Below are 17903 nucleotides of genomic sequence, written 5' to 3'. Positions count from 1 at the left end.
ACTGTTGGGACTGCAGGGCCCCCATAGACTTAGCAGTTTCCGTGTCCTTCTTTATTTTCTCTAGGGTGGTGTCAACATCCGGACCAAACAGACTATCAGGATTGACTGGCTGATTCAGAATTGTTGTTTGAATATCCTGCTTAAACCCTGAGATGCGGAGCCAGGCTTGTCTTCTCAGCATAACGCTAGTGTTGATAGCCCTAGCAGCTGTGTCCGCAGCGTCAAGTGCACACTTGATGGCTGCGTTTGATATTAGCTTACCCTCCTCAATAAGCATTTTGGTGCCTTCTTGGAACTGTGGGGGCAGGTGTTGTATAACCTGTTCTAGGGTGTCGTAGTGCGCCCTATCATAACGCGCCAGGAGCGCCTGTGTATTTGCGATGCGCCAAAAGTTTGCCGCCTGTGCAGCCACTCTTTTGCCTCCTGCCTCAAGCACTTTGGACTCCTTATCCGGGGGAGGAGCTTCACCCGTTGTCTGGGAGTTGGCACGTTTCCTGGCATTGGCAACCACAAGAGAGTCCAGTGGCAATTGTCCCCGGATGTAGACGGGGTCCGCAGGTGCAGGCCTGTACTTCTTTTCAATGCGAGGGTTGACCACTCTCGCCCTCGTAGGCTCCTTAAAAATGTCCCCAGCATGTTTGAGAACACCTTTCAGCATAGGAAGTGTCTTTACTGTCCTTTCAGATATGGCAAAGGTGTCAAAAAGGAAGTCTTCCTCAACCGGGTCGGCATGCATGTCCACATCATGATTGGCCGCCGCCCTTTCAATTAGTGCATGAAATCCTGCTGAGTCCTCAGTCGGGGATGCACGTGCATTAAAGGTCTGCGGGTCTTGGCCCACACCTTGGGTGTTCTGGTCACCAGTGTCGTCGTATGAATCTGGTTGTACATCAGGTTCATCGATAGGGAAATTGTACTGCTCATCCTCATCATATTCCTCACCCACAGAGTGTTCTGGGGAGGGAGTAGGGCTCCGTCTTGGAGGAGGCTGAATCGGTTCCGTGAGGCCTGAGGCGTCAAGGGGCACCCTCTTCTTTTTCATTGGGATGACGTAGGGGTCCACCGGCTCAGAAGTGATCTTCCGTTTATAGAGTGTCAGCTTGCCGGTGGCAGCATCGATGAAATGCTCTGAATCGTCTTCCGATTCGAGTACACGACGTGGAAGAGGGTCAGGCAGCGAGGAACCCTGTTTCGGAGCCGATTTCGTCGAAAACGCTTTCGGCGCCTCCTTAGGTGGCAAGAGAAAGAGGAGTTTCCCAGAAGGCTTAGCCGGAGCGTCCTTTTGCGGCTGCGGTAATGGCATCGGAGCCGATGGAGCAAAGGCTTTCTCCCTGATTCTCTGCAGTGACTCCGCAATGGGGGACGGTACACTGCCAGTGGGTTTCGTCGCCGACAAGGATGCTTTGAGCTGTCCCTCGGATCCGACGTCCTCTCGGGCCTTGTGCGTTTTGGGCGCGGAAACCGTCTTCGGCACCTCCGAATCTTGAGGCCGGGGCGCAGACTTCTTGTGCGTAGCCTCTTTGGAGCCGACCTTGGCGGGCTTGGACGGCGCCGTAGCCGCTGATCCGTGCCGACCATCTTTCTTGGGGGCCCCTTCTTCGGGCGTCGGTTTCGATTTCGGAGCATCGGAATCGACAGACTTCCTCGGCTTCTGCGGACCGGAGGTCGACGGAGCCGACGGGGTGACGGGCACCGACTTCTTCACAGGCACGGCAGCCATCTTAGGGACACTCGAGTCCTTTGGTTTCAGTTTCGATTTCGGGTCGGCCATTTTAGGTGTTGACGACCCCGATGGTTTCAGTTTCGGTTTCGAAACTGCGTGCCCAGCAAGTGAGTCCGTAGCCGGGCCCGAAGGCGGGGCTGTGGCTTGCGGCAACGGGTCCTGGGTAAGGCCGACAGGCGATCCCGTGTCCCGGTCGGTATCCTCGTAACCTTCGGGGCAGAGCTCGTCCGCTGAGCTATCCGCCGCGGCCCCATAAATTTCATCGTCGTCTCCTACCTCTTCGACGTATTCGAGGACCTGACCCGCGACTCCGTCGTCGTCTCCCGGATCCGCCTCGACCTCCGTCTGTGATGGGGAGATTTATAGATGGTGACCCTGGACCTCTTCTTCCTGGTCGCCGAAGATGTTCTCCGGATCTGGGGCCGCTTGCCTAGCTTCCAAGCGCACCGCGCGCCGAAGCTTGAGAGTTTTCTTGGAGCGGAACTGTGCACAGGCCTTGCACTTGCCGTCGTCGTGGTCCGGTGAAAGGCACTTGTTACACACGGGGTGTAGATCGATGTGTGGGTACTTGGACCCACAGAGCGGGCAGTATTTAAACGGGCTCCGCTCCATGTCCGTAAAGGCTTGCAGTCGTGTCGCGATGAGAAGGCCTCAAAGTTTAGAAAGCGAAGAAAACTCCGCTTATTCCGGCTCCAAGAGACGGAAGACTCGAGACCGAGCGCAGACAATACCGACGCAAGAAAATCGAGGCCTTTTGGCCGGTAAAAGATAGATTTACTTGGTTCCGACAGTAAGACGTCGAGACCACATCCGAACCCAATGGCGGAAAAAAACAATCTGGGGATGGAGCCGATGCCCATGCGCACTGTAGTCCAGGGGAGGAGCCACCTATCTCAGGATACTTCGAAGACTCTTCCAGGACAACAATGTGCAATCATCCGAGCCCAACACTAGGCGGCGATCTAATGCTAAGATATGAATTTAGCAGCCCACATGCCTCGAACCCTTTGTTATGTAAAAAAGGACCAAACTTTTCCCTTATCCAATCAGAGCTCCTCACCCTCTAGAACCCTCCTGAGAGAACCTTCTGCCCCTCAGATTTTCGGGCACTTGTGCTATAACACTCTTTGTGCCTAAACCGAGGTGAGCCTCTCAGGGAAGGAGGGTGGGTGTATGAGAATCTATGAAAGCTTCCAATACTGGAGAACTACAGTTACAGGTAAGTAACTTGTTTTCTTACTCCAGTATTGGAGCTTTCATAGATTCACATACCTGAATCAGAATAGCGAGCAGTAAATCATAGCACATTTTGTCTCGTCACCTACTTCTCCCAAACAGGTAATACATGTCATTCTCTCGTAGCAATAGCTGTATAAAAAATGTTCATAGACCAATTGCTCATAAATGTTATAAAAAACAGTGTACAATAATAAAATGTGCTTAGCTTACCAACCAAGGAAGGAGGGATGACAAGAAGGTTCACCGTTATTGGAAAAGGTTCCTCAGCACAGCTTGTCCCACTGCTACATCGCTTCTGGCGTGGGCGTCCAGGCAGTAATGTCTGGTAAAGGTATGCGTACTCTTCCAGGTAGCTCCTCTGCAGATGTCCTGAATAGAGGCGCCTGACAACAGAGCATTAGAGGTTGATACCGCTCTTGTTGAATGTGCACGAACACGTGCAGTCAACGGCTTTCCCACCGCCTGATGACAGAATTGAATGGCGTTTGAGATCCATCGTACAATTCCCCGTTTTGAAAATGGGAATCGTTCCCTGGGAGCACTAAAAGCCACAAACAATTGTGTGGATATTCTGAAAGTTCTTGTCCTTTGTAAATAAAATTTCAGACAACGCTGAACATCCAGAGTGTGGAGAGTTCTCTCTGCCGCTGTAGATGGTTGAGGAAAGAATCTTTTAAGGATCAATGGCTCATTCAAGTGGAAATCCGTTGGCACCTTTGGAATAAATCTCGGATTTGTTCTGAGCACCAACCTGTCCTCTCTAAATTGCAGAAAGGGTTCTTGCGTTGTAAGTGCATGTATTTCTCCCACTCTCCTGGCTGATGTCAGAGCTATTAATAGAGCCACCTTCCAGGATAAGAATTTTAGATCAGTTTTATGAATTGGTTCAAATGGTGGCTTCATCACTTGTGATAAAACAATATTCAGTTGCCACAGAGGAGGTGGAGGCCTGAGAGGTGGGTAAACTCCATGAACTGCTTTACAATTCAATCCGACCACAGAGATGGACCCGTTGAACTTCTCCTGTATCTAGAAATCGCCGCCAAATGCACTTTAATAGAAGCATGGGCCAATCCAAACTTTTCCAGCCTTAGTAAATATGGGATGATTTGATGTGCCTCTGCTTGCAGAGGATGTAAGTCGTTCTCCTGTCACCACAAGCAGAATCTTTTCCATTTCATCCTATAAGTCTTATTAGTGCTTTCAGCCCTTGCCTTTGCTAGGATCTCTCTACATTCTGTCGGAATGTTTAATCGATGAAATTCTCTGTATTCAGGAGCCAGGCTGCTAATTGCAGTGATGTCAGGTCTGGATGCCGTACTTGTCCCCGAGTCATAGTCAATAGTTCTGGTATTGGCTGTAGACGTATTGGCTCTGTCTTTTGTAAAAGGAGTAGTTCCGAGAACCAGTGCTGCCTACGCCACCAAGGGGCTATTAGAATTATCCTGCACTGTTCTTTCTTCATCTTCGTGAGTACTCACGGCAGGAGGGGAACCGGTGGAAAAGCGTAGGCAAAGACGCCTGACCAGGCTATCGAAAACACATTTCCCCACGATCCCCTTTGGTGATGCCAGCTTGCAAAGAATTGGCATTTCTTGTTCTGGGCTGTGGCAAACAGATCCACTGTTGGTACTCCCCATTTGGCAAAGATTGTCAGTAGTGTTTCCTGATCGAGTTCCCACTCGTGGCAGGTCGTCTTTTGCCTGCTGAGAGTGTCAGCTGGAAGATGTACAGCCTTCAGAGTTAACTTGTCAGTTATAGCCCATTTCCATATTTTCTGAGCTTCTCTTGACAGAGAGAGTGATCTTGTGCCCCCCTGTTTGTTTATATAGTGCATTGCGGTCGTGTTGTCTGTCCGCACTAACACCGATCTTCCTTCCACTCTTGGCAGGAAGGCCAACAATGCCAATCCTATTGTCCTCAACTCCAACAGGTTTATGTGAAGGTGTTGTTCCTTTTGTTTCCATCAGCCGCTGACTTGTAACTCCTGGTGGACTGCCATCCTTCGAGAGAGGCATCCGTGGTAACCACAAGTGGAGCTGGTTCGGTCAGGAAGGAAAGACCCACCGAGATATTGTTTCTGTGAGTCCACCACGCTATTGCTTGCAACATTGGTTGCGTGACTGACCTTGTCCTCGAAGGATCCCTTTGCTTGGCACCACTGTAGATCTAGCGCCTCTTGCAACGGACGCATTCTGAATCGACACATGGGAATGAGTGGTATGCATGAAGATATCGTCCCCAGAAGTGATTTGTATTTTCGGACTGAAAGACACTTTCTTCTCCTGAACTCTTTAGCCAGAGAGACGGGTCTCAATTGTCTTTCTATGGATGGGAATGCCTTGTTTTGAGACTTATCTAGGATTGCACCCAGAAACGTGATCCTTCTGGATGGTTAAAGAGACGATTTTTCTACATTTAAAGTCAGACCAAGGTCTGCAAACAAATCCATGCAAGACAAAGTTGAAGCTTGAGCCTCCTTCCGCGATGGTGCCTTTATCAACCAGTCGTCTAAGTATGGGAATATTTGGTGTTTTTGTCTTCGGAGATACGGGTAATGTTTTTTGGCCACTGTAAATCGAAGGTATTTTCTGTGGGAAGGATGGATGGGGATATGGAAGTATGCATCCTGTCAATCTAGGGAGGTCATCTGATCTCCTGGGTTCAAGAGTAGCAGAATATCTTAGAGGGTCACCATTCTGAATGACTGTTTCTTGAGATAGGCATTTAGAAACCGTAAGTCCAAGATCGGACGCCACTTGAGAGCATTCTTCCGGATCAAGAAGAAACGGGAATAAAATCCTTTCCCTCTTTGGGAGTTCGGTACCGATTATTTTGCTCCCTTTCTGAGCATTGCCCGAATCTCCTGACGCATTTGAGGTAAGTGTTTGACTTCTTGATACGTAGGTGACGTGAGAGGAGGGAAGTGTAGAAATTCTAGAGTATGACCGAATTTTACTATGTGGAGGACCCATTTGCCCGATGTTATTCTCTGCCACTGACGTAAGTAATAAGTTACTCTTCCACCCAGGGGAACATTTGACGGGGTAGGAGGATAAAAATCCGGAGTTTGAGGGCTGTCATTGTCTTTTGTTGTTGTCTTTAGCTGGACGACCTCCTCGTCCTCTGGGAGCTGACTTAGAGTAGTTTCCAGGCTGCCTCTGTTCGTATTGCTGCTGGTAGTGCTGTGATAAGGAAGAATAGGAGGTGTATCTTCCTTGTTGGTATCCACCTCTATAAGATGGTTGTCCTCTTCCACGGGCGCCTCGAAAGGGCACCTTCCGATACTACAACATACCCAAGGCCTTTGCCGTATCCGTGTCCTTTTTAATACTCTGCAGGGTCTCATCTACCAGACGTCCAAATAAATTCTCCCCATCAAAAGGTAGAGCCTGAATCTTATTTTGGACCTCCGGTCTAAAGGCAGTGGCCCTCAGCTAACCCTGGTGCCGTAAAACTGCTGCCCCTCCTAGGGAATGAAAGGCTGTGGTAGCTATGTCCATGGCACACTCGATGACTTCAGCTGAAGTCCTCTCACCTTCCTGCAGTATCTTCTTCGCCTCCTGTTTAATGTCTTCCGGAAGGAGGTCAACATATGGTGCTATATCGCACCACATTTGCCTGTCATATCTGCCCAGGATGGCAAGGGCTTTAGCTGCTCGGACTAGGAGAGCGGACATTGAGGAGAATCTTTTACCAGCATTGTCCAAACGCCGTCCCTCCCTGTCCGGAGGTGCAGAAATAGGTGCTGACGGGTTCTTCGATTTTTGCTGCGCTGCCTGCGAAATGATAGAGTCCGGTTTTGGATGGCCCAGCAAACACGCTGGTGCATCAGAAGGCGCCTTATACTTCTTGTCCAACCTAGCGAGCACAGGTGTAACCGTCGCTGGGGTTGTCATCACTTGTAAACCTTCTTTCCATACATGGTCGATGATTGGTATGGATCGGACGGATTTTTCATAGGGCTCTTTAAAGTCATAAAGAAAACATTCTGCCTGAGTTGTCTTCATAGGCAGCTGAAATCTTTTCGCAGCCCTTTCCATCAAGTTGTGGAATCCACCAGTGGATATCCACTGGTGGAGAATCCGCCGGCCCTGGAATAGGTGGTGGTGGAGATGGGATTAGATAGTCATCCCATTCTTTGTGGGATTCTGTTAGCTCCCCCTCCTCATGGTCTTCGTCATCCATGGTAACCGGATCCTGGTGCTGTTGGACCTGAGGCGTCTGTGGAGTAATGTCCAGCAGCGATTCTCTGCTGCGGACTGGAGTAGCCAGAATAGAAGGGGGATGTGAAAGAGGAACTTCCTGAGGGACTACTGACGGAGGAAACCTCCTCTTATAATCTTGCAACATGAACTGCAAGTCCATCATCATTGAGGATGGCATAGCGACCATCGCCTCCTGAGGTCCTTGCTGGTAACGATGCTGTGAGAGGCTGTGATATTCTTCATAACCCTCTTCATCATCATCCTCCTGACATTTTACATGGAGTTGCGATGGGCTACTGGCGTACCCGAAGGGTCCGTCATCCTCCTCCTCATCCGACTCTTCCTCCTCCAAAAGGTGCGATGGAACCAGAGGAGTAATCTTACACGGGGAAGTCACAGCTGGTGTGATCATCTTTTTCTGGAGTTTTCGTCGACGAGATCGCCGTTGACACTATCGTCGACGGTGTTGTGGTAGTCGTCGACACTGCACTGGAACCATTCCTCGCCGACGACACAGTCATCGTCGTCGATCTTCCCGTCAACGACCCCGTCGTCATCAGCGTCGTCGACGATCCCGTCATCGACATGGTCGTTGTCATCACTGTCGTCGTCGACGATGTCGATGTTACTGGCATCGATGTTACTGGCGTCGACGTTCCCGGCGACGCTGATGCCGTCGACACTATCACAATCAATGGTAGCTTCTGTACCTCTGTGGTCGCCGCCGTAGACGATGACTTCTTCGTCGACACGCTCATCGGCAATCCCGTCGACGATGTCAATTTTTTGCTTCTCTCTTCAGGAATACTAGAGGATGGGTTCTTAAAGGACTCTTGAACCAAAGGTGGTGTCTTTGAAGGCTCAGAAGAGGCTCTCTTGGATACTTTTTCCTTAGAAGTGTGTCCTTTGCTCTCCTTTTCTCTTGGCTGAGGAGATTTGGAAGGACTACGCCCTGAAGACCCTTGAGTGGTGTTTTTAGGGCCTTCTCAGGACATTCCCCATAGGAATGAGCCTGAGGAGATCTTGTTCGTTTTTGAGATCTCCTAGACGAAGAGGAGGATTCTTGGTCACTATCACTAGAAACCACCTCCTTTCAGGCCTTGATCTTTTGAAGCCAAATTAAAAGGCGCCCCTCACGATCTCTAAGGGTCTTGCTAGAGAAAGTGTGACATACACCTTGCAATCCTTTGCTTGGTGGTCCGGATAAAGACAATAAATGCAGTCTTCATGTGGGTCATCAGTGTAGAGTCTCTTTTTAGAGCAGGTGGCACAGGCTCTAAAAAGACCCTATTTCTCTTTTCCAGACATTCTATAGGATGTATATGAGAAACAGGTCACAAGATTCTCAAATCCACAAAAAAATAGAATGAAATCAAGCTTCTACAAAGTTGGAAATCCAGAGTTTGAGCAGAGCTCAAAGGAGACTCCCTAGCACAACGTGCCAGTAGAAAATCTGAGGGGCAAAAGGTTCTCTCAGGAGGGTTCTAGAGGGTGAGGAGCTCTGATTGGCTAAGGGAAAAGTTTGGTCCTTTTTTACATAAAGGTTATGGGTTACAAAAGAGAAATGTGCCTAGGCCTTTTTTCAGTTAGCTATACTGCTAAGCATGGCTTTTTATATACCGGAGACTCCCGTCTCGACGACGGGGAAATGATTCAGGTATGTGAATCTATGAAAGCTCTAATACTGGAGTAAGTCACTTTTCTCTTATGATGGCAAAGGGCAACATTTTATACAATTTGGAGCTACACAACATACAGTGGGTATTCTTTCATTTTATAAACAAGTGGACCATGAAAAGTATTGAGTGCCAAGCACTATTTTACAGATACAAGCATGAAAGCAGAAATGCTGAGGAGGCATCATTCAAGACCGAGGAGGAGAGGCGCATTTAGCGTTCCCTCAGAAAAGGGCACCAAGAGGTGTACAACTAGGCCTCCCCTATCTCGAAGTGAGTTATCCCTCGCCACCTCTTCCTGGTGAGGTTTCCCTATCAACATTTCAAAGGGGTGGCAAGGTTGCTTTTTAAGCACTGACCATGCATCAGGAGAAACCCTACACACACCCATAATATTAGTAATTGCTCAAGGGACTCCTAAAAACCTGTGGGAAGACCCAAGGGTCTCCAAGGGAACTGGTGCACTTGCTCACTGCACTCCCTCTCTCAGAGTTTGTCAGGGACACGCAAGAGGTCTTGTGAGACCTGAATAAAAACGCAAAGTGATGAGATAATGGTCACTCCATGTGTCTCTTGTACCAGTGTTTCTAGTATAAGCGCTAAAAGGCCTTAGTTAGCACACGTTCTGAGGAAGGTACTATATTTGTTCTTTTTAAAGGGGCACCTAACCTCTTCTACATGAGATGCATCCAGTGCGGGTACACAAGTGTAAACTAGGGACATGTACCAGTACTGTAATCCTGCACACTATTTGCATTTGTGCCAATATCATCAATTGATTTTGTATTTTCAGGCTACTACTCCTCTTGTGCGGACCATATATATCTTAGGCTAGATATAAGCTGCTGAGGTTTTGAGTGCTCTTCTAAATTCATGAAATGCTAGGAGGAGTCCTGATAGATAGTAATAAATGGGGGCAAACTTTTTTACGGTTTGGATGCAATTAAACTAGATCATAAGCGGCTTGTGTTTTTTATTGTCATTTAATGGCACTGGTACTTCCATGTTGGTAAGAAATCTGTCAAGGACATAGGAAAATACTTTCGAAATTCAGGATTTGCTGGGGTGGAGACGATCCAAAGTGGATAGTTTATTGAGGCATCGGCCCCGGAGGAGGACAAGAGTATGGATCTTGACCTTGAGGAAGTATCTGCGGTGGTGATCAATTCTGCCATTTTATGTCTGGTCAGGAAGTCAGTAGCAAGGGTTGGAAGTGATCAATGTAAGAGGACAGGATTCTGGAAGAAGTTAAAAGTTTGTGGTGAAGGTTGACTGAAAAAAGAAATTCAAGTATTCTTGAAGATAAGATATGAACGTCTGTGTGAAGGGAATGTATTCATTAGGTGGCGAAAAGGTTTGTTCCCGCCAGTAATAGGTAGGAATAAAATAATTGAAGCTGTTAAAGTAAAGTCCACATTTGTAAAGCGCACAATCACCCGTAAGGGTCTCATATGATCTGAAACTGTGACCAAGCAACTTGTCAAGAAAGCATCCTGGACTATGTACATAGAAACCAAGGTGGAAAATGCTGTGCGCAGGTGCGAAGAATGTTTTGAATATGATTTTTTTTTTTAAAACAGTCTTGTGCCCCTCACAATCAAATTACGTTTCCCAATGGGCTGTGCAATCACTTGGCCATGATTTTGCATAGTCCTTTACAAAGCTTGAGAAATGAAATGAAGTATATGATAGGAACTGCAGATTACTTTTTCTAAGTGGGTTGAGGTGAAGGTTTTTTTATTACTTACCAGAGGGAGTTTTAGATTTTTGGTGTGAAATATTTTTCAGAGAAGTGCTACCTTTTTCTAACACAATGAATCACGGAGTTAAATTAATTTTAAATAAGATTTTGCAAAACTTAAGATGGTTTAAAGGCGAGCAAAATTATTTGTGAAGATGTGCAAACAGAACTAGCTTAATGGAGGCTAAGGAATATTTTGGGGAGAATTTTGAAAGTTCATTAAATCACAGCCTTTTCAACATTTGGTGAGCTTAATAAAAGCATTTTCCAATCAAGCTATACTCTGGGCTACTTAATGAAATAGAAAGAGGATAGTGCGAAAGATGAGATAATATTCTGTTAGAACAGGAATCCCTGACAAACAGGCACAGACTAATCAGTAATCCGACAAGAAGAAATCTTTGATATAGCTGATGATCGGGTTAACAAAACTCGCTGTGACAAACAGGCAACTTTGGTATTTCATGATCTATATAAAGTGGTTTGCTAGAGTAATTTGTGTTGGTTATTTTTTGCTTGAAAGGGCAGATGTATTAGAGTATTTAGTTATTTACGCTTTAGTTTTGATCTAGGACAAGACAATAGCTCAAGTTCATAAATTTATATAGCGCACTACTCACCCAGAGGGTCTCAAGGCGCTTGGGGAGGAGGGTGCAGTTAATTATCGAATATCCAAGTTTTTAGTTGCTTTCTGAAGGAGAGGTGGTTCTGAGTAAGGCAGAGGTGGGTGGAGAGAGAATTCCAGGTCTTGGCCGCCTAATAGGAGAAGGATCTTCCCCCCATGGTGGATCTGTGGATGCGCGGAATTGTGGCGAGGGCTTGATTGGATGATCGTAGTTGGCGAGTGGGGGTGTAGAAGGACAGTCTCGTGTTGAGGCACTCGGGTCCTAGGTCATAGAGGGCTTTGTGTGCGTGGGTGAGGAGACGGAACGTTATTCTCTTGTTGACGGGGAGCCAGTGGAGGTCTTTCAGGTGACCGGAAATGTGAGCTTGGCGGGGGATGTCTAGTATGAGTCTGGCTGAGGCGTTTTGGATGCGTTGGAGTTTTTTCTGTAGTTTGGTTGTGGTTCCGGCGTAAAGGGTGTTTCCGTAATCCAGTTGGCTGGTGACCAGTGCGTGGGTGACCGTCTTTCTTGTTTCTGTGGGGATCCATCGGAAGACTTTTCTGAGCATGCGTAGGATGTTGAAGCATGATGAAGAGACGGCGTTGGCTTGTCTGGTCATCGATAGGGAGGAGTCTAGGATGAAGCCCAGGTTACGTGCGTGGTCCATTGGTATGGGTGCGGTTCCCAGGGCCGGTGGCCACCAAGAGTCATCCCAGGCCGAGGGGGATGAGCCTAAGATGAGGACTTCCGTTTTGTCCGAGTTCAGTTTTAAACGGCTGTTCTTCATCCACTCGGCTACTTCTTTCATTCCTTCGTGTAGGTTGGTTTTGGCGGTGTTCGGGTCTTTGGTGAGGGAGAGGATCAGCTGGGTGTCGTCTGCGTAGGAGATGATGTTGAGGTTGTGTTGGCGCGCGATGGATGCGAGGGGGCTCATGTAAACGTTAAAGAGGGTGGGACTGAGTGATGATCCTTGTGGTACTCCGCAGATGACTTCGGTGGCCACTGATTTGAAGGGGGGGGAAGGCGGACTCACTGGGTTCTTCCGGCAAGGAACGATATGATCCATTCCAATGCTTTTCCTTGTATTCCGACATGCTGAGTCGTTGTATGAGGGTGCTGTGACAGACTGTGTCGAAGGCTGCGGAGAGGTCAAGTAAGATGAGGGCAACTGTTTCTCCGTTGTCCAGTAGTGTTCGGATGTCGTCTGTTGCTGCGATGAGGGCGGTTTCGGTGCTGTGTTTGGCTCGGAAGCCGGACTGTGAGGGGTCGAGGGATTTGTTGGATTCGAGGAAGGCGGCAAGCTGACTATTGGCGGCTTTTTCAATGACTTTGGCGGGGAATGGGAGGAGCGAGATGGGGCGGTAGTTCATAAGTTCGGTGGGGTCTGCTGTGAGTTTCTTCAGAAGGGCGCTGAGTTCGGCATGTTTACAAATTTCCGGGAAGGTAGCGGAGTTGAAGGAACAGTTGATGACATCGCGGAGATGGGGGGCTATGATGGAGTCTACTTTGTTGACTATGTGGTGGGGGCATGGGTCGGTTGGCGATCCTGAGTGGATGGAGTTCTTCAGGCGGATGGTGTCTTCGTGGTGATTGGGTTCCAGGCGCAAAGGTTGTTAGAGGGCGGTGTTGGATTGGGAATGGGTGGAGCAGACATGTCTTCGGACTGGTTTTCAAAGCGGTTATGTATTTCGGCTATTTTGTTGTGGAAGAATAAGGATAGAGAGTCGCAAAGGTTTTGGGAGGGAGAAATGTCGTTTGTGCCGGCGGTGGGGTTAGTGAATTCTTTGACGATGTTGAATAGTTCCTTGCTGTTTTGGGCAATGTTGTCAAGTCGATCCTTGAATGCTGATTTCTTGGTGGATCGGATTAGTTGGTGGTGTTTGCGGGTGGCGTTCTTGAAGGTGGCTAGGTTAACAGTGGTTGGGTTTTTTCTCCAGGTTTTCTCGAGGGTACGACAGAACTTCTAGGATTTCTTAAGGTCATCGTTGAACCAGGGGGCTTTTTTGCTACCTTGCTTGATTAGATGGTTTTTCAATGGTGCAAGTTCGTCGGCGCTATGGGTGATCCATTGAGTGAGGTTAGTGGCTGCTTGGTTTGGGTCCGATGATTTGGTGGGGGGGTTTTGGTGAAGCGATGTGACGAGTTGTTCTGTGGTGATTTTGTTCCAGTTTCTTCGAGGAATAGGTTGTGGGGGGTTGGGGGTCGTGGACTTTTTGTAGTTGAAGTGAACGCAGCTGTGGTCAGTCCAATGGAGAGCTGTGGTGTGATCGAAGGAGATGTGCTTGCTGGAGGTGAAGATAGGGTCGAGTGTGTGTCCGGCGTAGTGGGTGGGGGTGTCTACAAGTTGTTTGAGACCTAGATTGGCCAGGTTATCCAGAAGGGTGGTGGTGTTGTTGTCGTTTTTCTTTTCTAGGTGGAAGTTGAGGTCTCCCAGTAGAATGTAGTTCTCGGAGGGGAGGGCATGTGTGCTGATGAAGTCAGCAATGTCTTCGCTGAATTGTGTGCGGGGTCCTGGTGGTCTGTAGATGAGGGTGCCTCTGAGTGTGGTTTTGTGGTCGGTGTGAATCTGGAAGTGAAGGTGTTCGGCGGAAGCTCGAGCAGCTACGGCCACAAGCACTTCGGGATATTTAGATTGATATTTGAACTGGTGATGTTTGTTGATCCCCAGCACTTTGGTTACCAGCTGTGGTGCACTATGGCTCATAAATTAAATACTTTGATTTACCCGACTATGTCCTACTTACATTGGAGCTTCTAATTATGCCATATGGAAAGGTGAACAATGTGTGATTTTATATATCTAGGAGAACTGCTTGCTTATAGCTTGGGTGATGAACTGAGTTTGATTATTTTTATTAAAAGGAAGAAAAAAAATGATGTCTTTATACTGTGTTGTTGTCATGACATCCTGAAAATGGGTGGAGGCCTGCATGGAGGAGAACGATTCTCCACGTAGGTCTGAAACCCACCAAGACCAGAAGTTACACCATAGATCTACCACTGCTTCGTTATGCTGCTCTATTATAAAACAAAAGAGGCAAGAAGAGCTTTAGAGGTCGTATTAGTGTGATGAGAGAAGCCTACAATATATCACAGACGCCGGGTTCTGTAGCCTCATGTTTAAGTTATGAGTCAGGTGGTTAGGGAACGGAACTGGAGACTATGAGAGACGTCACAATCTTGACGCTTACTATTCTTAAACATAGCTTTACTACGAGCCTGAGAGCTATAGCATGTGTATCAAAGATCTGTTTATTTCATTGTTTTCTCCTGCAGTGAAATTAGACTGTTGAAGTACAGCGGGGGAAATCCTACTTTTTTATCAAGAATTTCTGTGTAACGAGTCTCTCTCTCTGTGGCAGGACTTGACCTGAAATTAACTACTGTCATAGCTCATTGAGTACAGGGGTTTAATGAACTGATGTGTATGCAACCCTACATGGTCACTTTATAGCAAGCTGATACAGAGTTACATTTTTCAAACAAACTTCTGACCTTGATAAAAGCACCAGCAACACTGAAGCACAATGTGCTTAAAATAAACATGTGAATCCTCGAGGTAAGGTTAGGCAATATTTCAAACGTGTGTTTTTTACATTAATATGAAATTATTATTGAAATCAATACCACGTATATGAAACAAAAATATTATTTGGGAATGAGAACCTATTTCAAAACATCTCCACACAACTTCACAATTGAAAAAAAAATGTGGTCTTCGAATAAGCAGATGAGTTTCCGGGTGGAATATACTTACCACGTACTTAAAAACTGTCTGGGGACACACTAGTTGGACCTGCCATACGTGCATACAACTACCGATTCCATTTCTGAAAAGTCCCCTACCACCAACAGAAGCAAGTAACACATTCATGGCACAGGGTTAAGGCAAAATCTTGCATGCCATTTAAATTAAACAATCAGAATTTCTTTACCTCAAAATTCTTGAGAGTCTTTCGCCAGAGCATTGGATCGGTCGGCTCTAGCTGGAATACCCGAAGCATAACAAACAGAAGATGTATGCAAAATGTCCCACGGCCACAGCTGCAAGTCTAAATAGAATGAGAAAGCAAGTGTAAGAAGCGAAGCCCTGCCAAGCTGTGATATTCAAAATCTATGCAACAACAGTCATCAACTCAACTGTTCTATTAGCTTACCTAATCTGCAATAATGTGTATTCCTCTTAGCTGTCCCTTGTCTCTATCTAACCCGAAAGCTTCCCAAATTCAGCACAGTGGTTTTAATGAATAAATTAATTTGAACTGCGGAGTACTATTAAAACATACGTGCATTAGTATTAAGTTGTCTGCAACCATGACAGTCCCCCCCCCCCCCCCCCCCGGGGAGGACGGAGTAATTTGGGATGACTCTCTCCATAGAGAAATGAATGTGAAGATCGAAATTATATTTAATAAAATTAAAAGATTAAAAGGGGGGGGGGTTTAGCTTGGGTATGCAGATTGAATAAAGCTGAGCCATCGTAATGAGTTCCTTACAACAACCGACTAAATCATCAAAGATAGAGCCTTTGGGTGAAACGAAATGGCAGTTCTTAAATGACCAAAAGCCTTGACAAGTCATACTTGCATTGTGTACACCTGGGTTCCCTGCCGGGCACTGGGAGAGGTTCTAAACAGCATGCAACCTAGGCTATCACCCATGAGAAATACAAGAAAAGACTCAACTGCCCTAGCAATGCTTTTCACTGAGGGAGCTTAGCAGGTCCTAGAAAGGTATTATTTGTGCAGAAAACACTTGAGCATAATATAAAAAGGTGGCATTTAACCCCTTGCCTGTGGGGCTGATTCCCCCGCTGTGCTGGGGGAAGTGGGGGGTCGCACACCGCGCCCCCGTGCTTGTGACGAGCTCAGCTCGTAATGAGCCACGGTGGCCGTGTGCTCAGGACGAGCTGAGCTCGTCACGGTCACACCCGTTTCTGTGGAACGTTCAGCACAGCGGGGAAATTAGCTCAGCGCGCGAGCGTTGTGGCCATTATGATGAGCTCAGCTCATCATGAGCACACGGCCACCGTGGCTCATGACGAGCTCAGCTCATCATGAGCATGGGAGGGGTTAAAATCAAGTCATGCGCTTCAGTTTCTGTCAAAAGGATCAGAGATCAGAAACCATAATTTTAGTTTTCTGCTAGGGGATTGTAAATCTACTTAGAAAGATACAATTAAGGCACAATAAGCTAACTTCATATAATACTATACAAACAAACACTGTACACCAGCCATACCTGAGGCCCAATAAACACCCTGTATTTATTATCTGGGCTGTCTCCTCCAATTAAGAAGGAATTGGGTCCTATCTGCTGCAGGAGGTACAGTCGTGCTCGCATTACTTTGTTGACCCTGCGATTCGTTTCCTCCGGACTGTAGGGCGAGAAGCCATCAGGAGAGGGTGCTCTGCGAGGAGGTGTAGTTCGCCCACTCTGAAACTTCATAAAGGTTTATACTCATCACATTTATCATCAAACTGGAACCCCATCACAAGTCATTTACAAACCGAGTTCTACAATACACGTTTGTTCTGCCCTCAGATTTATTACCAACATTTTCAATTGAACAATGAAAGACTATGATGCTACTTTTATCCGGAAACAAATGGGTAATTCTAGAAGACCAATTGGGAACCGGCCCAAACTTTTAGATCAAGACATCGTTCGAATCAAATGCAAACAAATCAACAAGGCTACTTGTGCCAGCTGTGACTTTAAAGAGATTCCTGTTGAGCCAGACACAGGGCAAGGAAGCAGACAAAACAAGCACTGGAAAAGTCAATAAAGCCTTTTGGTTTTTTCAGTGTGTGTTACTTGTGTCACTGCTTTTAAAACGTTATGGTTGGGAAACATGCTGGGCACCCATGACTTGACTCCCAAAAAGATTTTTGGGTCTCAAAGCACACATTGCAGTAGTAGTCCCTAGTACATAAGGGAAATGCATTGTATCCCCACGTGCTACCTGCGACTAGGCAGTATGCAGTCACCTACAGTGAAGTTAGTCAATGCCTGAAGTGGGCTGACCCACTGGCACATGCTGTGGGTTGTAGAAGGCAGAAATAAAATGTGAATGATAATATCGGACCAGTGGATGAAGAAGGCTGGCTGAAACACCCTATATGTACATCATGCATATAAATCAAAGGATCTTGGTTAACGTCAGACCTAAAAATGGGAAATCGGAAACTTATCAAAAATACAGCTGTACCCACCATCAATCCCTGATTTACTGGCACTGCATTCCCTTAAAAAAAAAAAATTTTTTAAGTAGCAGGTGCTCACAAAAGGCAATCGGACATGAATAGTAAGCCTCAGGAATAATGCGGATTTTTTAGACAAAAAGCTTCGATCAGGTCAGCAACTAAGCACTACTAATAAGGAAACAATTCAATTAGCAAATGCATTAAAAAGGATGCTTTTCAACTTACAGGCACCGGGGACACCCTCTTTCTTCTTACTCCGGGTGATTCCGGTTTGGAAGTCTTGGAAGAAGAAGAGGAGGAGCTGCCGCTCGGAGAAGGGCTGCGCCTGCCTCTTGGACTCGAGGCACTTGATGAACCTTCCGTCTGAGTCTCCGCAGCTGGCTTCTTAGCTTCAGTCCCTTCTGTTTTCACTGGAATTGGCTTAACCACCTAAGGCAGTTGCAAGAAAATAAAAATACAAAATGGCGTTTAATATTAAAGATTAAGGTAGCAGTCGCTCATTTAA

The 17903-nt window shown here is 46.9% G+C and overlaps 1 protein-coding gene across 1 annotated transcript in view; it reads right to left on the bottom strand.

Annotated features, from left to right (window-relative positions):
- The window catches only part of MAP3K1 (mitogen-activated protein kinase kinase kinase 1), a 563015-nt gene that overhangs the window by 275602 nt on the left and 269510 nt on the right, over window positions 1–17903 (bottom strand). The window contains exons 3-5 of the mRNA XM_078675109.1: window positions 17624–17827; window positions 16434–16634; window positions 15128–15244 (exon numbers count right to left, since the gene is read on the bottom strand). Of these exons, the coding sequence (XP_078531235.1) occupies window positions 15128–15244; window positions 16434–16634; window positions 17624–17827 (522 nt within the window). The remainder of the gene's footprint in view (window positions 1–15127; window positions 15245–16433; window positions 16635–17623; window positions 17828–17903) is intronic.

Source organism: Lissotriton helveticus, chromosome 2_1, assembly GCF_964261635.1.
Source record: "Lissotriton helveticus chromosome 2_1, aLisHel1.1, whole genome shotgun sequence".
Taxonomy (NCBI): Eukaryota; Metazoa; Chordata; class Amphibia; order Caudata; family Salamandridae; genus Lissotriton; species Lissotriton helveticus.
This window is presented reverse-complemented; position numbering and strand designations above follow the sequence as displayed.